The sequence below is a fragment of the Lethenteron reissneri genome, chromosome 37 (assembly GCF_015708825.2).
Source record: "Lethenteron reissneri isolate LAM-NWPU_2019-01 chromosome 37, ASM1570882v1, whole genome shotgun sequence".
Taxonomy (NCBI): domain Eukaryota; kingdom Metazoa; phylum Chordata; class Hyperoartia; order Petromyzontiformes; family Petromyzontidae; genus Lethenteron; species Lethenteron reissneri.
In genome coordinates this window covers 9,023,902-9,046,235 of record NC_083815.1, presented here as the reverse complement: position 1 = coordinate 9,046,235, position 22,334 = coordinate 9,023,902, and the positions used below count along the sequence as shown (strand labels likewise).

General features: G+C 47.9%; 1 protein-coding gene across 4 annotated transcripts in view; it reads left to right on the top strand.

The window, feature by feature from the left end:
- The window catches only part of LOC133351544 (USP6 N-terminal-like protein), a 63,411-nt gene that overhangs the window by 31,459 nt on the left and 9,618 nt on the right, over nt 1–22,334 (top strand). For 3 of the 4 annotated variants that reach the window (XM_061566847.1, XM_061566846.1, XM_061566848.1), the window contains exons 3-14: nt 8,989–9,062; nt 12,433–12,518; nt 14,112–14,151; nt 15,031–15,111; nt 15,712–15,819; nt 16,735–16,844; nt 18,329–18,377; nt 19,496–19,616; nt 20,548–20,642; nt 21,444–21,509; nt 21,629–21,728; nt 21,917–22,069. In XM_061566847.1, coding sequence (XP_061422831.1) covers nt 8,989–9,062; nt 12,433–12,518; nt 14,112–14,151; nt 15,031–15,111; nt 15,712–15,819; nt 16,735–16,844; nt 18,329–18,377; nt 19,496–19,616; nt 20,548–20,642; nt 21,444–21,509; nt 21,629–21,728; nt 21,917–22,069 — 1,083 coding nt within the window. Of the gene's footprint in view, nt 1–3,143; nt 3,624–8,988; nt 9,063–12,432; nt 12,519–14,111; nt 14,152–15,030; nt 15,112–15,711; nt 15,820–16,734; nt 16,845–18,328; nt 18,378–19,495; nt 19,617–20,547; nt 20,643–21,443; nt 21,510–21,628; nt 21,729–21,916; nt 22,070–22,334 lie in introns of those variants that run through there. The other variant, XM_061566845.1, reaches the window with a different exon arrangement.

Here is a 22,334-nt window from a genome sequence, read left to right as displayed (position 1 = left end):
TAACCTTTCCGATCCTGATTCTAAAGTTGTTGCACGCTACAGTGATAGATACGGAAGACGTCGCGTCCCTGTTCCTACTCTGCCGACGGCGAGTGCACGCGGGTGACTAAACAGGATGCGCTCGATGGGGCGCGGCTTGCAAGTGTGAGCACCTGCCTGCCTGTATGGGGAGCGGTCGTGTAGCGGTTAGCGCGTCACCAGTTTTGGGCCTCCCCTAGGTCGACTCGGCCTTAAATGAGTACCTGATGCGGTATTTAAACATCGCCAGTGGGGTGACAAAGGTGGCCGGGCGTGGTGCTGGCCACCCACCCCCTCGTGTGCCTATTCCAGCCTTCATAAGTGCTCGCTAACAGCACTTGCCCCAACAGTCCGTTAACGCTATACGTGGGATCTTTGTTGACGCAGGGCGAGCTAGACTTGCGTCGAGAACGCCTCTCCACTGTGTCCCGCGCCGCCACCACCCGTGTGTGACGCAGCATTCCCTCGTAATTCGCGAGGGATACATTCCGGAGATGCTCGTGAATGAGCAATTCTTGCGGGTGATGATGATGTTGGCCCACGAATGTGGTGCATGCAGCGTCTGCAGATGCTTCTAAAGGTTTCCAAATTTCTCTGTCGATCTCTCTCATCACCTTATTTCATAACTTTTTCTCTCTCTCGATGCAATCGTATAGAGTTCCAGATGTGACTCGCAGATAGGCAAACTCGCGTATGGCAAGTTCGTGAATAACGAGGGAATGCGGTACAGAGCTGGGCTCAGTGAGGCTCGCGATCAGAAAATTATAGATACCTAGTCATGGATGGCAATTGATATCTAAAGCAAGTCCCAGCCCCAGCCTCCCCCCCCCCCCCCCTCTTTATCAACCCGCATTGACCAATGTGGTGAAGTGTGATCAAATAAACCCCATGACCGGTGCAGGTATTTGTCCGACAGCAGACTGACAAGGAAAGGGCTGGCCATTCACTTCCTACAGATGATGTAATATAATTGATTATTCTATTATAATTACGAATGGTATTGAGAGCAGTGGTATTCCTTTGTTAGTGTGCCACAGCGAATGTTCAGCCGCGGAGGACGTTTTTCAAGAATAAAATCCTCATCCTTACTTCGAGTTAATAAAAAATCGGTACCGTTTTGTGAAAAGTCTCCAGTGCTCGTTCTTACGGAGAGACTGCCCCCCCCCCCCCACCATGGGAATGTGGAATTCACACCACTGGCTCAAGTCTGCCAGTGGACGTGAGTGCTTCCCCATTGTTCGTTGAGCGTGGACAAATTTTTGACAAGTTTCTGAATTTGAAGTAAAGAGAGAGAAAGAACTTTGGCCGAGTTCCTACACACGCGGTTGCGTTTCGCACACACACACACAATGTAGTGGCACGCAATGACGTGCTCTTGGGAATGGCGCCAGGGGAGGTGTCATTTTGAAGACCAAATAAATCGGCAAAGCGCAGACTTGTTTTGATGATTCTCCACGTGCTGCCCTTCAATCTTCTTCTGCCATACGGCTCATGTAGATACAGAGCAACAACCACAATTTAACATTCAGATGGTCGAGCTAGATAACCGCGTCAGAAGCAGCGGGAGTGTATTATTGCTGTGATGTCTCCTTCGTATTTGTGGATTGGGCATTGCGTCGTTATGTGTTGTACGGTCTGTTCTGGATGAGCACAGTCGCACACCGCTGGAGAGTTTTAAATGTTCCATTTGTGCATCAGGTGTCCGCATCTGCCATGTTTTGTGCACATGCAATTCGGGGCAGACCATGAGCTCTTAAAAATCTAACCACAGACCCTTGAACTTCGTAGGTGCACGGACCTTGTAGCTGCTGAAGCGGAACCTTCTGACTCGTGTGGAGTGTCGTGTAGGCATGGGCAATGGGGCAGGAAGAAACTTTAAAGACTTGAAAGCAACGGGTACACGGCACAGCAGATGTCACACGCTGTCTAAAGCCGGTGGTTCCTCTGCCTCAAAGGGCAGTGCGCTCGTTCTAATCTCTTGCGGCCGTCCCGAGCCACAGGTCGAAGCGAGAAGTTCGCTTGGGTGGGGGGGGGGGGACTTTCTGTCCTTGAGATGACCACGGTTTTACTTCCTACAGAGTGTTTAGCGTTCTATTGAGCATTGAGGGGACGATTAGCTCAGTCGACCTCCAACTGGGATATGATCAAACAAAAAACACAAACTCTTTAAGATACTGCCGGATCGCCCTTGGAAAAAACTTCATCAAAACCAACAAACTTTCAACGTGGGAGATGACATAAGCGACATATATAACCCGCCTTGTGAACATATGTCTTTTTCGAATGAATGTACATGAAAGGATTGTCTGAAAAGAGCACGAGACTTATCAGAACGAGCGATCCCACTTGCGATAGTCATCTCGGTAGAGGGAAGCCTCGAGCGATGTCTAGCGGTGCCCCCCGCCGCGTGTAAATACGGGACTCGGCTACGAAAGCCACGCCGAAAACCGTCGACCCTACATGGCGATGGGGCGACGTGCCACCCTCGCAACCCCCACCGCAAGCACCGCAGGTGATGTCAGCCCCAACGGAACCTAATGTTTTCGTTACGCAAGTAAAGACGCTTGCTGGTGATGTGGGCAGGGAGCAAGGCGAAAGCTGTGCCAGGAATGATTTAATGGACTGAGATTAACGATTGAAGCCTGCAGTAGGATAAACACTCGCAGCAAGTCTGATGACAACAGTAGTGGGGAGAATGACAGCATTGGTTAAACTGTACCGAGGAGGAATCTTTATTATATTTAACTTTGCAATGTCCGTCCACAGTCATTATCAGCGCCAAATGGTGACGGTTATGTTTTGCGGATGCAGACATATTTCACCGAGATCTTCCGTCTATGGCCTTGGGCAGAAAACAAGATCTGGCGCGTGCAGCATAAGTTTTTTTTATAAACAAAGTGCCCCCCCCTCCGCCCGCGGTCGTTGCGACGAGGAGTGACGTCCGTGCTGGCAGCCTTCCCCCCCCACCGTGCGCCCAGCACGCCTGACGTCGTCTAACCGCAGCAGCGAGTTAGGAGGAGCCGTCGGCACACTGCCTCCGCACCAGCCTGTCGCACTGCAGCCGAGAGAGAGAGAGCGGAGAAGAAGAGCCGCGCCAGCCTGTCGCACTGCAGCCGAGAGAGAGAGAGCGGAGAAGAAGAGTGAGCCGCCGTCGGCTCCGCAGGCTGGTGGCGTTCAAAGAAACTTCACCGCCGGTTTTTCTGGTGGGCGAGAGAAGAGAGAGAGAAAAGGCCGAGATATTACATGTGGTCTTGAAGAGCGCGCTTGTTGAGTTGAGAACTTTGGGCAAGATTTTAACGACGGCGGTCTTCACGACGGGGGCGAGTTTAAACCCGCTCGTTTTGGTCGCGTCAACATCGGCGCGTCGTGCTCGCTTGGGCCTGAAGCTTCGCAGGTGTCGTTACTTTCTGGCTAACGCTGGCGCACCGGCGTGTCTGAATCAAGCTTTTGGCAGTGGTGCATTTACTGTTGACATCCAAACGTCACGGACGGGAGCGTCGACAGCACAAGTGAAGCGGCTGGGGATGCTGCTGCCTTGACTTTTGGATGAGGACCACGACGACCAAAGGGCAATAAGCAACTTAAAATCATGAGGCACAAATGCTGTGGGTATACTTCTTAATTCCGTTTCTCTGCATCACGCTCGGCTATTGTTTCTTGATCACTGTGTGTTTGAGTACATCATGTCAACGCTGAACATTCGTTTTTTTTATTTTCACGCGTATTTTTACCAATAGTGATTCAATTACGGGCTCTGCGTCTATTTAAATGTGTTTATGTTTTGCTTGTTTACAGATGCAGGCTTTGCGCCCAATTTAATTGTGTTTACGATTTTCTTGTTTACACTCTTGTTAAGATATATTTTCCAGAACTCACAACCGAGCTGTGGCATGACTTCCTGTTTATGCATTGCTCTTCATAACAAGAAAAAACTCATCGCATTCAAAAGTCAAAGTGCCTCCCTGATCAAAATGATTGTGATGGGGAGACGCCATACTAATGTGGAATTTCCGTCACTGGCTCGGAGCCAACAACAGAGATGAGCACTAAGTGCTTGTTTGGGCAAGCGAATGCTTTTACACGACTTTGAGTGTAGAGCCTATGAAACCCGCTCGCTGAATTTGTTTTTCATACAACTTGCTGTCCACAGCTGTTCCAAACGGCGTGTTTTAACCAACAATGGTGTCTTCCTATGTCTTGCTCTGTCTCAGTTTGGTATCGTTATGCTGGGTAGGTCAAGAAGAGAACTTGACAGAGCATTCCCTGATCAGTATCTTTAACTCAAAACAACCTAAAAGTGAGCGCAGGTGAAATGTCAATAAAAAAATGCAAATGGAGTCAAATTTGTATAGATACAGAACCCGAGATTCATCACATATCAAGATGCTGTAGAGAAGGAAGACATTTATGATGAGGTTATAGCAAAGACGAGGAATTTGTTATGTATGTACGTTGAACTTCTTTTGCACCATATGTAGCCAACCGTGCTATTCGGAGTTTCAGGGGAAGGACAACAAACTAAACACAAAAGCAGTTCTAAAGAAATTTGTTTTCAATCCTAGATTTAAAAGTCCATAGCTCCAGTGGCTTCCTCATATCGGAAGGAAGGGCATTTCAGACGGCCGCAGAAGCGCACTTGAAAGCACGCGATGTTACGTGAAGGGAAAGGTTGGTGGAAGCTCAGCATGAGAGAAAGATTCTTGACCACTGTGCGAGTGGAATGCACATGGATGTGCTTATCTGTCTTACGAGCCGAGTAGAATCATAAGCCTGGACTTGAACCAATAGATGGAATCGGCATTGCGGACTGCCAAGGAGGAGGGGGGGGGGGTAGTTCCAAACTCGGGAACAACAGCTGAGAAGGAGTGACCTCCCTTTGAACCGGGATTGACTGAAGGGTTTAACAGGAGGCCTTGGTTGCTGGATTGGAGGGCAGGGGAAGAGAAAAGTGAAATGCATGGGGAGAAGCGGTGGATGTTTTTGTCACTGACAAACTGCCGCGTTGCATTACATATTATAGAACAGTTGCGATGATTGCACGTGGCAGTTTGATGTAAGTTGAATCCCAGGGCTGTTACTGATGTGGTTTTTTTGTGTGTTTTGTGTTAATCCATTCAGGCCATGTGGAAGCACTTGACTATTTAGAGCACAGAATAAATAAACAAGTGATTTCCGTTCTAACGGAACGTTCCGTCATTCCTTCCCGTTGATGCAAATTGAAGGCCATATGAGACAGCTGGTTTTAACGTCCGCTGTGGTGCTGGAGGCTAGCTCTCTCCCTCACTCACGGCAGACAGCCTTATCCATTCAGATCAGGTGTCCATTTGCCAGTGGGTTCCTTGATTCGTAGCCAAGTATTGAGATGTCTGTTTTGCAAGGGAGACCTTGAATGTGACACTGATAATGTCGTGTATAACACTTTTATCGAAATAATACATGACAATGGCAAAATAGGTAGTCACAGTTTAGTGTTTGCAATAAAATAATGGACCAATGGCAAGTGTGATTAATATGGCTTCGTAAAAAAAAATTCAATTGCAGTGTCACAACGGGTGGCCTAGAGAAACAGTTGTAATGTGACCACACCTTTTTATATTCGTATAAGTGAAATCTCATCTCAAATGAGCAATGAACTACGCTCATATCTTGGCAGTCGTGAGTCGGTGGTGGAAACGATGCATTCCCAGGGCAGGCACTTTGACGTCCAGATAAAGCTAAACCTATTTTAGTCACCGCAAGTGATGATTGTGGGCTGAGTCAACAACACCTGACTGGAACATTAACTGTTCCATTGTAAGTCAAGTGCTCTGACCACTGCACTACCCCGCCTGTTCACCGTGCTACTCGGTAGCCGTTGAACGTTAGACCAGCACGTAGCTTTACATCTGTCAACCCACTGCCTTATGTATGTATGTTGAACTTCGCACCGTACGTAGCCAACCGCGCTAATCGGAGGTGCGGGGGGGGAAGGACAACAACCTAAACACAAAAAGCAGTTCTAAGGAAATTAGTTTTCAATCTATATTTAATAGTGCATGGCTCCAGTGGCTTCCTAATATCGGAAGGAAGAGCGTTCCAGACGGCCGCAGAAGCGCATCTGAAAGTGCGCGATGCAGTGACCGCCTTCGTTCGATGGTTGGCCAAAAGCCGCTGCTGTGAGGATGACTGGAGTTGATCAGATCAATGTCGATCGTGGGGGTTGTTTGACCCTACCTCGCCAAGCTTTTAAGTACCGGTCTGGTGAAGGGAGCCACCTGGGACTGGATCAGATATCACTCGCCACTGATGTTAACTTGTGGCCGGAAATCGAACCCAGCGTTTGCCGAGTTCAAGCACATTGCAGTACCCCACCTGCTCCACCTTTCCACTTGCACTGTGGATGGCAATGCTGTAAATCATCCGCTTGGGAATGTCTAACTCAATCGCCTTCAGGTGTGGTCGCTCTGTGGTTCAATGTCTACAGAGAAACCTCTGAGTCACCAGTGCCACCACCTCTACAGCAGTGAGTGTTGTTTTATGACTCCGCTCATTGTTGTGGGTCGGGGCATGGCTCAAACACTTTGGAATGTCTGCTGTAAAGTTGTATGATGTCACCAGTTGTGTCGAACAAAGCCACTGTGCTAAGCATACAGTGCTACATTCTTTAACATCAGCCATTGTGTCATCATCAGCAGCAGCAGCGCTGTTACCAAGTACTGGGGTCAGCAGGAGTACGTGGGTGGTTATTTTTTAACAGCGCTCAGCTTACTTCACCACCTCATGAAGGTTGTGAGTTTTTTTTGTTAATGAGAGTTGACTGCCCCATGTTGTGTCTTCAGTCAATAAAATGACTACCAGCTTTAGTGGGAACATTATGACGCCGTTTCTCATTTACGCAGACGGTCAGGTCACAAAGGAGAATGGGGAATTCCCACCCCTTGGCAATGGCTGCTTCCGGTGGAAATGAACACTATCCCTGACTACTTGTTTGCGTTAGCAGCACTCTGAAATGGCCTATGCCCAAATCGCCCAAAATGTGCCAGATCCCATGTAATATGTCAGCTGCTCAGCTGCTTTGAACCTGGATGGTGCTTGTTTTTGGGTGGCCATCATTGCACAGCAGGTTGTTATAGTCTGCGGAACTGTATGTTGGGCAGCAGAGGTCGGTTCAGAAAAATGAATTGTCGTACAGTAATTCTATGCCCCCTCGTCTATACCAGTCTGCATTGATTCGCGTAGTGAAATACGGTTAAATAACCCGTAATATTCACGTGGTATCGTAAAGCCCACATCCAGCAGTGGGTTTGAAAAGGGCTGTACGCGTACTCCAAATTGAATTGACATGTACCTACATAAGGAATATATATAACTACGATATTTGTGTAACTAATGTTTCTAAGTGTTGTGTTCACCGAAGAGGGAATGTTGGATTTGCCAGATTCGTGTCTCACAGTTGTATTTGTTTCAAATCATTTTGAGATGACCTTTGTTAAGTTTCAACTTCACAACTGATAAATAATAATATTAATGATAATGAACCAGAGCTATGTAAAATTGAAATCTAGTAAGCAATCCAAAATAGCATTATGCATGACACTAGTGAGAGGAACTCACATGTGGCATTTATAACCTCAAGAATTACAATTGCATCTGCTATTGTGATTTAAGTCATTCCAAAAATGGCTTTACCAATGGCATTCACAAGTATAGCAGAAGTAGGCATCAAGGAATGCCTTCAATGCAGATATAGACGGGAGGGTTGGAATATTGAGATCAGTGACCAACTCCATCCAGAATTTAGGCACCGTTATTGAGAAAGCCCTTGACCCATATTTAATCCTTATTTTTTGAATGGATATGAAGGCGGAATGCCTGCACCCACAAATGTGGCGTTAGCCTGGGCAATCGGATGCCTCTGTGTGTATTTGTGGCGTGTCCTAGTGAAAAGAGAGCCACTGAGGCTGCCGATGCCGTGATCATTACCAGATGCCCCGTTGTCTGCTGCTACACTCGGGGAGGAAGCGGTGGGTAGAGTGGGTGGGGGGGGGCTTTTGATGGTCCCTACCACTCCCACCAAAAGGCACTATCCCAATTGTATCCGAGTGAGGTGACGGTGATGAACGCCTGCGATGCAGCCAGCGCTTGTGGTACAAGTTTGATGGACCATGCGTTATCGTCATCGTCGCGTGTGTGAGACTCAAGACTCTGTCTAACGAGGTGGTGCCAGTTGAGGAAGTGTAGACAACAGGTTCCTCCACAATTCTCGAAAAGCCTCTACAAATTGCTGAGCGTTTTCATCTCGCGTGGGGATTTTTCTTCATAGTTCTCCGAATTTTCTCTCAAGGATCGCGCGGGCGGGAGACTCGCGTAATGTAGAGCCGGATTCACATCCGGACCAAACAGTCAAACGCGTTTTCCTCGGTCGACCTCTAATAATGGGGCCGTCGGCAAATTCTTTCCAGACATCGGAGGAAAAGGAACTTTTGCGAACATGTGAACGGGACGCTGTAATGTCCGTGTGATTCATCAACCGCACCTCCGGAGAGCTGCCTCAAAGGCACTCGCCACCAATTAGTCGTGCGATGTAATGCATTGTGATTTTAGGAAGTTCTAATCCGTGGAGTGTGCGTGAGGTACGAGTGGCGTTTTGGGTGCCTCTTGATGTGTGACGTCGATTGCTTTTCATCTTCGCTCGTTCTATTCTGACACGATTTAATAACGTGTATTGCATGCACCATAACACCACCCCAAAGGTATACAATACAGTACACTATAGTTTGGATATATGGAGCAACTTAATTTGACTGCTTCTCGAGGCCCTGTAGAAATTGTGGGGCTGGGAGGAGTGGTGGTGGTGGGGGGTGTTTGTACGTTGAAGAGCCTTGGCAAAGCGAAAGCTGTGCGAGCCTGCCTGCATGCTTGCGTGCGTGCACATTAATTCCTCTTGTGCTCACGTCCCGTGACCGATCTTCCTTCGTGTGCCTCAAACAGACACTGAGACGGAGAAAGACGCGGCTCTCAGACTTTCCCAGGAGCGAGCTGAGATCATCGAAAAGTATGACCGGGTAAGCACGCGTTCACGTCAAAGCCAGCCGTCGTTGATGTCAAAGTCAAGATAGGTAATGGAAGTTCAGCGCCAAAATGTCTCTCCCCGCTCAAGCTAACAATGTAGTGTTGCTCAATTTTAAGCCATTGATGGGAATTCCACCTGTGGCAGGGGGCAGTAGATGATGCACTAGTGTTACAGTGACGCATACGCGTTTCTATAACATAACTCGTTAATTTTGGTAATTAATATTAATAAGTCTCTCGCTGCAAAAACAAGCATTGAACGGGGGTCATCATCGATGGCGGGCCTGAAGCCAGCAGTGGAAATTCGACATTACTATGGTACCAACCGTTACCTATGGAGGATGACTACTGTTGACTTCCCACAAAGTGGTACTCGTTTTATTGACCCTGGAGGGATGATGTGCTTAGTCATCACCCCGGTGGACTTTGAACTCACTTATCCTTCTTATCATGAGTCGTGCACTCTTAACTACAGTGCCACCTGACCGAATGAGTCCTGCTCAATATTGTATTGTACTGGTGGGAACCACCTGGTTCCATCAGCCCATAGGGGATTATTGTGTCCGTCCGTCGTGCATTAAAAAATGGGAGGGGCTGGGTGGAGAGGGGAGGGTGGGGAGGGGAGGGTGGGGGAGGGGCTGGGTGGGGAAGGGCTGGTCACCCCGTGGGTTCCCTTATAAAACTCAACGTTTAACCTACTCACGCCGGCTTGTGCCCGCCCTCACAGTCGGCCATATTTGCGGAATACACCACGCCGCCGTTGACCCTGGCCATTGACCGAGCAACCCAACATTCCTACCAGCTCCCTCCGCAGGAATGTGTACTGTGCGTTCGAGAGCAGCAATTCACTCGCTCAGTATTGTGGTGTGCTGCTTCCTGGTCCAAAACTCCTTAGTGTTCACATGTGCACTGATGTAATCAGATGTTTGTCCATTTTTTTTCTTCCAGTTTTTCAGAGAATTATATGGGCTTTTATTCAAAATATGCGGCAGACTAGTAAGTTGGTGTACATGGATGAGTGTACTTTTTTTTTGATACATTTGGAAGTTACATTATCATTGACGAGTTAGCTATTGTAGCCCCAGATGTAACATTTGAGGTTATATTCTCAATATCAATCAGGATAATGATTAGCATTTTATTGGGTACTTAGTTACTGTGGCATCCCTAAGCACCTTACAAAACGTTAAAAATTGTCCACAAGGAAAAGAAAAGTCGAAAAGATACAAGGGAAAACACCGAACACAATAGAGGTAAAAGAACAGCGAATGAGCGGCATCAGACTGGTGCTAAGATAGACCCACGCGTGCACGCTGACCAACACAGCCACAGAGTCCCAGGGAAAGTTCGGCGGCATCACGGAGTGGAGAGGCCTGGCCAGACCACGGTGCAGGCATCCCACCCAATTACCACCACCCATCCCTAACATGCCACCTTCATCCAGTCACCACCACCAAGCCCCACACCACCTTCACCATCCCATACCCCCGCCCAATTACCACCACCCATCTGTACCATGCCACCTCGACAAAAGTCACCACCACCAGGCCCCACACCACCTTCACCATCCCATACCCCCACCCAATTACCACCACCCATCCGTACCATGCCACCTACACTCAGCAACCACAGACCCATGCCACTGCGATGCAGCTACGGCAAGGTCATTTGAGCCTCTAATGCAGGGGTGGGGAACGTCCGGCCCGCGGGCCGTACAAGGCTCACGAAGTCATTTGGTCTCTTCCAGCCATCACATCAGGGGTGAGTTAATGAAATGTTTGACCAAATATAACAGGCTAATTTTGAAGTTGATAATTTTGTATGGCCCGCGAATGATGTTATAAATATCCAAATGGCCCCTGCTCTAATGTAACACCTACAGTACATCTTTTTTTGATGATGTTTTTTTGTGGTGGCTGTTAATATGTTAGCATTCAGATTGTTCACCATAAAACGCTAAGTTGTTTCTCAGTGTTACTCAGGCTTTCAGTGTCATTTACACCTAGCACGTGCCTGTTCTCACCTCTTCATAGATGGGTCACTATAGGATTATGCAACAGGAAATGTTCCATAATCCACGTCGTTGACAGGAGACCTCTGCTTGTATTATGTTTACCTCTGCTCACACACATCCGCTCGGGAATACATTATCTCTCATTGACCCAGTTGATGCCTGTGGTGGCCTGCCTCTGCCCCACTTTTCATCACCCATTGGCCTCGTTCGCCATACAATTATGCCAGCACCTGCTGCACTGTCGCCCATGCATCTGTTGCCATCCTTCTGCTCACCATCGTGTGCCACTTATTCTATCGTTGGCTCTGGCCCGGTTGCCCACTGCCGCCCCCTGCTGCATTGCTCTTCTGGTGGTAATAATAATGCCATGAGCAATGTTTCGCCGAGTCTCAAATGGTTCAAGGTGGCCAAATGCGTTTTTTTAATGCACAAGTTTTGCACGTGGATGGAAACCGGAGAAGTACCGTGCATATAAGGGGAGCTCACTGCTGGATTCACAGATGACTGCATTGGGAGTTTTGCAGTCATAACATATCCTCATGATCAAACCATGCGGATACGTTTTCCAGATTGAAAAGTAATTTCTTTAGAACTGATTTCTTGTGTTTAGTTTGTTGTCCCCCCCCCCGCACCTCCGATTAGCACGGTTGGTGACGTACGTTGCGATGAGAAAGAAGTTCAACATTCATGCATACAGAGCACTGGGTTATAGGTGGGAACCACCGGTTACCTTCTCATGTTCTCCATTGTGGCATAAATCCGCTTAATACAATAACGTTGGGAGATACATAGCGTCTAAATGCATCCATGTATCAGGATGGTGTTTTACAGAGTAGTTAGACCCCGTGTATCTCAGGGACAAAATTGATGTAAATATTCGTTTTTATTTTAGACAAGTGACGGTCATTTCGTAGGCAGTGGAAGAAAGCTTAAGGAGAGTCGGTGGCACGGGTGGCTGGGGGGGAGAAATTCTAGAACATGGAAGCACCAGAGGAGATGGGTGAACCTCGCAATTGTGGCGTCAACATACGGCCTTGGTTGGCGGAGCACACGAGTAACCATTAAGTTCTTTCACAACGACAAAAGGAGCAACCGCTGCCATTGGTTGCTCAGTGCCGATGACATCACCACTGCATTTGTACCAGGCGAAGTGCACTTTGAGATCACGTTAGTGCGTTGAAGGTTCATTGGCGGGAGGTCACGGGACAGATAAAGCTGTCGTGAGTTACAGACCATGTTGGCTGGTGCATTACTCGCCAACCAGCTTATGCACAGTTGACTACTTATTCATCCGACCTCTGACACTGTATTGCCTTGTTTTCCCACCGATTGCTGCTACGACAACACAGGGCCAAGAGGAAGGTGCGCAGATTGACCCGTGGGAAGATTCGGATTTCCGCCTCTACAAAGTCACGGATCGTTTTGGCTTCCTGCAGTGAGTGACTCTGCACAGAGCCTGCGTCTGTCACACCGTGCCTTACATCCCTCTCTCTGCATAATCACGCAGGGGATGGAGCAGTGTTGTCGTGGACAGTGCACTGCGCTGTGAACACAGCGACCCGAGTTCGATTCCTGGCCACGGTTAACATTGCCGGCAAACGATGTCTGAATCGGTATTGGCCACCCCACTCCACCAACCCGCATTAACCAGTGTGGTGAAGTTTGGTCAGACAACTCCCATGACCAACATGGCGTGGGGAGACCATCCAATGATGGATAGATCGTAGTCGATGATTCTAATAATAATAGTGCCAGATCCTTATACTCGGCTGATTTAATTCTAATTGCGCTGACTGGGCGAGCCAGAATGTGAACTTGATGCGAGAAGGGCAGGTGAAATCTGTAAAAACCCCCAAGTCAGCGTTTGTTCACGTTGTTAAAGCAACGCGCAATGCTCTTCTTGCTTTGCGAAAGTCAATCTCGCGTTAATGTTCTGGCAAGGTTGGCTGCGTGCTGAGCCAGAGGCCACCGCGTCGCACCGCCCCTGCCCACACCGGGTGCACGAGTCTGCGTCGGCTCTCCTCTCTCCAAACTTCCCTTCCAATTAGAGCGCCGGTGGCTCTGCCCCCCCTCCGCCTCTCACCCTGCCCCCCCCCCCGTCCCCCCTCCAGCCACACAATGCAGCAGCTGACGCCGTAGTTTTGTTGCGCTTACGCCCGCTAATTGAGGCCGCTGTGGAGCAGTCGACCGCAAGCGGGTGAAGCGAAGGTGGAATAAAAACCGTGTCCTTTATGGCACGGGAGGTCGCCGGAAAACCCTCGGAACCCGACACTTATCGTAAATGCGATTTCCCTAGTCAAAAAAATATTGGCCCGATCGGCGAGCCAAGGGCAGGTTAATTGCAGCGCTGTGGCTCGTATTGTTCTTGGTGCGTGCCTGTCTGTGTGCGTGCACGCTGACTCGGCAGCTGGTCTACACTGAGCGGATTTAATAAACAAACGGGACGTTGAGGGAGTTGGCATCTGCCGTGGCTGCCCATGTTGCTGCTTGTTTCCTGACGAGTTGATACGTGTTTGCTTTATTTGATTCAATTTATGCACACCACGTTGAACGTATAAGGGTTTTGTTTACTACTTATTGTCTTCCTACGGAAAACCATTACATCTGTTGCTTAAAAACATTTTATATGATCAACATCACTGCACGGACTGTAAGACGGTGAATGTCTGTGCCCCCTCTCTGAATTCTGAAGAAGGGACATAATTGGTAAAAAAATGGTACTCAATTTTTCTGTAATAAGCTGGTATTTTATTATTTTATTTATTACGCTTGCATGCCAATGAAAGTCTCACTGAGTCGCATGACTCATTTAAGGAGGTTTCTGCCAAGATTTCACAGTAGTGGGTGATGATTGCTTCCAGTTGAGTGATTAATGAGTTTTGTTGATTTCTGTTTATGAACAGACAGTAGTGCTTTGTGTGATCTCAATATCTGTCGCAAAAGTTAACATCAGTGAAGTTGTATGTAATAGATCTGTATACATTGTATATGGACAAAATTTAACCTCTGCTACCCATTCATATTTCAGTGAAGAAGAACTTCCAATTCCAGATGCGGAAGAAGGGAAGGTACAGTTTTCCCCACCAATTTTCAATATATTTATTGGAATAAGACTTACTTTGAAAATCCAAGTCAAAGTGTATTTATCTGGTGCTCATCTCCACAGATAACCCTGAACCAGTGGTGTTAATTCCACATTCTTATGACTGGGCCCAGTCACTGAACTTGGAGTCTCTTTCATTCTTGAGCTTGACTGTGGTATTAGTGACTCACACAATTGCTCATCTCAACTTGCACTACAAAGACTCTTGCTGTTCAAACGAACACGGGCCAGCACGCAGCTCTGCTGGGCGGTCATGTGTCAGCAGTGGAAATTCCGTGTTCAGATGACTGTGGCTGTACGAAGATGATAGCAGGTCATTTCCACAAAGCGCCACCCATATTAATAACCCTGGAAGAATAATGGGCGATAAACTGGAGCCTCTGCGAGACTGCGTCTGGCTCATTGGTAAGCGTGATGACCACCTGTCCATCGAGCTGACTGCTCTGCAAATACCAGGCGAGAACAACTGATGGCCCACGGTCTGTATCTGGTCAATTACTTGATTTCGTACGGTTCGTGACCACTGCGAAACGGCCCACAAACGATATTTGTATCCCTCACTCCCAGCACTTAGCCACGCGTGCACTTCAGAACTGCGAGCTGACATCAACGCGTTAGTGAGAGGAGGGCAGGGCCCTCCGTCGCATAAATGCATCAAAGGCGAGCCCATATTATATTTGTATTATTATTTTTGGGTAACGTCTAATGTGCGTTTTAACGTGTGGCCCTCCTAATGTTATTTGAAAGTTCTGTTCGGCCCAGGGTAAGGGAATGGTTCCCCAGCCTTGGATTATACAGACACGGGTAATTGTGCTGCCTATGAATCCGCTCTTGTTGTTCACAGATCAAAGCGACGGAGGTGGAGAGGGTCGCCAAGTGGCTGAAGATGGTCAAGACTTGGGATAAATACAAGAACACCGAGAAGGTGCGCAGAGGCAGGCTGCATTGGGCCTGCAAGTACTCGTGGCACGCGCTCACTCACCGCCACTGCAATATCACAGTCACCGGCAAAGTGCGTCGTTTTTAAATATAATTTCTTTGAACGAGAGGCTTGCTGAGTCTCGGCACTCATCAGGGAGGTCACGCGTAATGATGTTTGGTAATTTCCTTAATAAGACGTAGTATTCTGCATGTGGGAGGAATTCAGTGCCCAAAGACAGGCGCTCTCACTCACCCTTGCTGTGCTGCCATCTCCTGGACACCTCGCAGATCTGCGGGTTTGGGAGTTTCACACAAACGTGTGATCCACCAACACACTCCTACAAACCACTAGATTACAGTTGTTCGCCACCACCACCACGCTCAGAGTCGAGTCACAGTGCTCTTCCTACTCAAATGGCGGTAGTTATTATATCGACCCTTGAGGGATAATGGACCGAGTCAAACCCCCCCCCCCTATAAGGATTTTAACTCTCCTGCAGACGTGTGCTTACTCTGCCCAGAACACTTAACAGCACTCGCACGTGAATTCTTGATGCTCTTGTGTCCCTCCCCACATCCCCTCCCTGCCGTGCGGTCTCTGCAGATGGCGCGCCGCGTGTACAAGGGACTTCCGCTGCAGCTGCGTGGGGAGATCTGGTCGCTGCTGCTGGAGCTGTCGTCGCTCAAGGAGGAATTTTCCGGCCTCTACGAGGTCAGGCCCAGCGTCCTTCTTCCTCCCGCCCTCTGTAGCCACCGATTGCTCCCTCTGAAGTTTGAAGTTTTAATTGGTGTCACCCGAGGTAGCTCAGGAGTTGCAGCACTGAGCCAGAACCGCAGAGATTTTGAGTTTACGTTCAGGCGATCGCCTGTTCTCAAGCGTGGTTGATGGTCTCAGCCCGGTCAGCAATTACTTTGTCATATTGCATTTGGTTTTGCACTTAAGTTGGCTAATTACCAAAGAATCTAAAATATAGCCTCGATAACATGCGACGGATATTACTTTCGATTATCCGTGAGTGGATTGTTTGGCTTTTGGATTCACCATGCTTGTCAAAAAATTAATACAAATATTTACGTGCATGAGGGTCAATGACTCGGTGCTCACTTTACCGTGAACTTGTCCGCAAGTAAATCGGTTGTTTTAAGAAGCAATAAAGTCAGACAAAGCATTGTACATCTTAACCCCCATTCTAAGTAGGTAAACAATGCATGCATTATCCGGGTATATTTTTATCCCAACCAGCCCTCCTTAATGACCCAGTCTCATGGAGATTGGACTGTCTGTGTATTGTACTATGTAAGTCTTAAGCCGATGGAGGGTGTCTGTTTGTGTGGAAAGTGGTAGCGCATTAGTTAACCCACTGTGCTACAAACTCATTGACCCGAGTTCCATTACCACTCGCAGCCAACGTCAGTGACGAATATCTGAACTGGCCCTGAGCCTCCCCTAGGTTGACTTGGCCTTAAATGAGTATGTAAACCTCAGCACTGGGGAAACAAAGACGGCCTGGACGTGATTTTGGCCACCTGACCCCTGGCCTGCATAGGTGCTCGCTAACAGCGCTTGCCCCAACAGTTTGTAAAAGCTATACGGGGGATCTCTGTCTTCGTGTGCGTTTGTGAGCAGCAAATGAAGCAGCGAGCGCGCATGGTGTCCCCCGACGTGCGCCAGATCGACCTGGACGTGAACCGCACCTTCCGCAACCACATCATGTTCCGCAACCGCTACGGGGTCAAGTCAGTGACCTCTCATTCTCCTCCTACCTTTTATATCGCCACAGTTAACTTAAACCATCACACGAACTCCGCTCATCCTGACAGCATCCTCACAACATCCTCGCAGCGGCTTTTGGCTTAGCAATCGAACAAAGACGGTCACCACAGAGCGCGCTTTCGGATGCGCTTCTGCGGCCGTCTGGAACGCTCTTCCTTCCGATATTAGGAATCCACTGGAGCTATGCACTTTTAAATCTCGATTGAAAACTAATTTTACGAAACTACTTTTTATGTTTAGTTTGTTGTCCTTCCCCCGCACCTCCGATTAGCACGGTTGGCTACATACGGTGCGAAATAAGTTCAACATACACACATACAAACTGTTTGGCCTTGACCTTCAAGCTGTTTGCAAAATCAAGTACCGCTGTGCATATTCCTGTTCAAGCGAGTATTTGGCGGTGTTCGTCTTCCTTGCGATCCTTAACCAACGGTGGAAATTCCACATTGCTGTGATGGAATCTGTCTCAAACGGTTGTGACATTCTCCTGGAAGAGAGATAAAATACTTAATGTTTGTCTTCGCTATTGTTATAATATGTGAATATCAAAGTCACAATTTGCATATCGGTATAACATGCTTGTTAGTGTGGGAAGCATTTGCATACGATGCATTATTGCCAGATTTTTTAAATTCTATTAAGGCGAAATGCATTGGTAAAACTACTTCGTGAGCATGATGATTATTTTGTTCCATTCAATCTGGCTTGTGAAGGTTAGGGTAACGGTATTGTTTGAGCTCTTGACTCACAATCGGAAGGTTGGGAGTGCAAATCTTACTCTACATCATCCCTCTCAGATGAATAAAAATGGGTACTGCTAAAGTTGTAAATCAACAATGGTCATTATTTGCTTTACCGACGATTTTGTCCACGGTCCATACATTGTGAATCTACATGCCACACCCCAAATACCCTGGGGGCATAAACACCTGTCCTTCTGTGAACTTGCATCACCACTCATTTTACCTCCGCACTGGAAGCCCTCCGCGATTTGACTTACAGGGCCTGGCACCGAGATGGGCGCCACAGTGGCGAGATGTTAACTACCTCGCCTGGTATACAGGGGAGGTTGTGGGTTCCATCCTGACCCTGATGCCTGTATATTTGGAGTTTGCATGTTTCTCTCCCCGTGGTCACGTGGATTTTTTTTACGGGGTCCTCCGGTTTTTCCCTGCACATTTATAAACAATGTGCATTTAGAGTATTTTGCTGCTATAAATTTCCACATCATAAGCCACTTCGTTGAGCTATCATTTGTGGCCAGGTCGCGTCTGAAAAGACCTGTATAGCTCGGTGAGCTATAAATAAATAAAAAAGTAGGTGTTAGTTTACGTCTTTGTTAGCTACACTGTCTTTACGTTTCATATAAAGCATGACTGCTTGTGCGCGCTTAAAGTCTCAGTTCACCGGTAACTGTGATGCCGACGTTTTATTTTGTGTCACACAGGCAACAAGCCCTGTTCCATGTGCTGGCTGCATACTCCATGTACAACACGGTAAGAACTGCGCCATAGTGAGTTGAACTCACCTCTTCATACGCCCAAAGATGCAGTAGTGTTGGCTGACAGAACACAGACTCTTTTGCCCACCCACCAATGTAATATTATCCAGGCCAGATGGGCACTGTGATTTGAGTGCTCAAGGCCTAATAGGAAGTTTGCAAACTTTGTGAACCCATCATCTCTCCGGGGTCTCTAAAATAAGCAATACTTTGTCTGGAGTCAACGGTTGCCAGCCTATGGAGAGACTGACCCCAGACTCTGTATAATGAATTAATTAATTTAATGGAGTGTGAGGACTGCACTGGTTTATAGTTGGTCTTTTAAATATGCTTTTAGTTTATATTCTGTTAGTTTAATTTAAATGTTAGTACATTGTCTATTTAATGCATCAAATGATCAGTAATGTTAAATGTGACTTGTTATCTTCAAGTCTAAAGTTAGATTGACCAGAAATTGTATATATTTATTTCTTGTCCTGGCCACCCCACGTGCCCTCTTCATAGTTGAATTGTCTTTGGGATTACACACGTGTAGTGTCCTGTGTGCTGATGCCTCCAGTCACGATGCACTTTCCTGTGATCACATCACTTCCTGGTGACCTAACATTCCTGGGTCAGGAGCCATAGGAAGCTCCTGATTGCCCAGGTTGCTTCATAAATTGAGGCTGCTGAAATCAGACCTGAGCTGGATTCCCAAACATTTCAAGCTACGTTGTATCTGCCTATGCATATATACGTGTGCATACCTTTATACATGGTCGATGACCATGGCACCCAGAATGTCAGATGTTGGAAGATAAGCAGGATTGAGTCTGGGATAGTGCTTGGATGGGCAACTGTCATGCATGAAATGGTTGTTCTAGGCTGCTACATGGCTGTGTTGTCAGCAGAGAACAGTGCAGCAAATCCATTGTAGTACATTCCAATGTCTGTGCCCCACCTTCACACACCTGCACTGACCAGCACGGTGAGATATGGATAAGTAACCCCCACAACCTGCATGGCGCATGTTGGTGAAGCCCGAATGTAGTCGATTGACCTAAAGGGCTGTACATGGACAATTGTGTATGAATGTATATATATACATGTGTGTGCATCTGTACCACATATCAGGAGGTGGGCTACTGCCAGGGCATGAGCCAGATCGCTGCGCTCCTTCTCATGTACCTTAACGAGGAGGATGCATTCTGGGCACTCGTGCGCTTGCTGTCCGACAATAAACACGCCATGCACGGTGAGTACTCCTCTCCCACACTGCAGCGCACGGTGTTTGTGTGTGTCTATATAGTGTATGTGTGTGGGTATATCGCAGCAGTGGACAAATATTCTGACCCCCACAAGCCCCATACCAAAGTCTTCATATGGTCGACGGCTTTCAAGGCACAGGGTGGTCACTCGGCTGATTCGCTCGCAGCTGTTTTAATTTAGAAGTGTGTGCTCGTGTCTGGCTCTGCTGCCAGGGGTGAGTGCCCTTGGTCGCTCCTGCTTCCACAGCCTTTTTCCCCTCTTTCAAATGGAATTTTAGTAGAAAAGTAAAACAGTCATCTGCGTCTCTATTGAGCCGAGCTTGAACTGCCCCGGGAGGTGATTGTGGCTCACGAGCAGTGGTGAGTACTCGGAGCAGTGGTTCAAGATAAACTCTGGGCCATTCCTACCATCAGTTGCTGTTGGAATATCGTGACACCATCATGGGCCCTCCCCTTAAGTCAACACAGCCTAAAATAAGTTCCTGGTAATGTGCGACAACATCGGCCTGGGGAAATAAAGGCGGCCAAGTGTTTGTGTGGTGTCGGTGACGCCGACTTGATGCAAGTGCCTTGCCAACTTCAATAGGTTTTCACAAATAGCATTTGTAGTTGTTGCAGGCTAACAAGAATGTTCATCTTTACTCTGTTAAATATAAAAAAAACTTTTTTTATTTTATTAAGTGTCCCTTAAAAATGTGATGTGTAGTTCAACATTATCAAGTTAAAATATCAACATACCATTCCATTCTCATTGGAGACACGCTTGAGATGATATCAAGATCAAAATAAGTCGATCTCTTCCCTGTTGTTGATCCTGATCCAGTAGTGGAAATTCCACATTGCCGTGGCAGTAAAAATCCTGGATAACGTGTGTGTGTATAACCATGTGCTCCTTCCCGGCCCTCTGCTCCTCCCCAGGATTCTTTGTGCCGGGCTTCCCCAAGCTGATGCGCTTCCAAGAGCACCACGACCTCATCATGAAGAGGTTACTCCCCAAGATGAAGAAGCACCTGGTGAGGGGTTGCCTGTGTTTTTTTGTTTGTCGGCATCACCGTCTGCTGGAATTCTGTATTAACATTATTACATCTCTGCAGGATGCGGTGCAGAAAGGGCTTTGTGGGAGGTGGGCCGTCACCTCATTTGGTTCAACTGCACTAAGTGCGTTATTCCCCCAAGGTTAGACCTGGGGTCAATTATAATTACATTTCCGAAAGCAATATTAACTAAAATTACTGTTCAATTACATCGTGATTGCAATTAATTACGCATTTGACAATTAACAATTGTAATTGACTGCAGGTCTGCCCAAGGTTTCGTGAAAGAGTATAAAGTCAAGTTGCACCAACATTCAATTCAGCATGCTGGGCTGGCACTTAGCAGGTTCAGGTTATCGTCATTGTTAAAGTTGGAGCAGATGTGATGAAGGCCTCCCCAAGTCGTCGCCACCTCTCACACATGACCACAATGCAACAATCCTTCGAGCTCCGCAAGTGATCGGATATCATCACTCCATCTCCGCGGATTAATATCCTCGGGCGTGCTCCCTCCATTGGCTGCCACTCTAGTTTAATCTTAACCATCATTCCTCCTCCCTGCCTAAGCCCACTTGCTTAACAGTCAGTGTAATGCGTCTAACTTTTCTTTGTTCTCTGGCCCAGAGCTTGGATGTGTCACACAAAATGGGAGTGGCTGTTTTATTGGCTGCAACTTCCTTGAATTCAGTGGCAGTGTTGTATTATAGAATGGACGCCCCCATATGACCAATCTGCCATCTGTTCCTCCTGTTCTGTCTCCCCTTGTCCCGGTCTGCTCAGGATAGCCAGGAGATCTTCACCAACCTCTACACAACAAAGTGGTTCTTCCAGTGCTTCCTCGACCGGGTGCGTTTGCTTTTCACTATTGTGACATTGTAAGTTGTATCAGCAGCATCATCATCATCCATCTATGGCCCACGCGTGATCGGTAACTTCTCTACTGCCCCCCCCCACCTCTCCTCTAGACCCCGTTCACGCTCACGCTGCGGCTGTGGGACATCTACATGCTGGACGGAGAGCGGTTGCTCATCGCAATGGCCTACACCACGCTCAAGCTGCACAAGAGTGAGTCCTCCGCCTGCCACGTGCTCCGACCCCGCACCCCCGATTATCACGTTTGGCTACGTATGGTGCAAAAGAACTTTAACATACATACAGGAAGAGCATTCCAGAAGGCTATAAAGGGGGGAAGGGGTCGTTGTCTTTGTGCGCTTACACGCGTGTGTGCTTCTACCGTTTTGCCTTACGCGCAGAGCGGCTGATGAAGATGGAGATGGAGGGCCTCGTGGGCTTCCTGCAGCAGTCGCTGAACGAGGACTTCCTCTACGAGGACCACTTTGTCATCGACCAGCTGCACAACAACATGGCCGAGCTCCGGCGCAATAAACTCCTCCAGCCGCCCCCAGGTGGGTAGTCGCATGTCCCCTCGGCCTCTCCGCCGCGTCGAGCCTCACGCTGCCGCGGTGAACGTTCTTAATCGTTCGCGGTGTCACGTCGTGCACAGCCACACAGCGGGTCGAGTCGTGGACTCCCAAGCGGAGGGGCGCGAGTTCACGTGATTATTCGTACTGAACTGAGCCCCCGTGCGATGATGGATAAATCAATTCAGGATCACGTGCCAAGATTCCATCTTTGTCTTTTATGTGCCGCCTCATTTCTATCATTCATCTT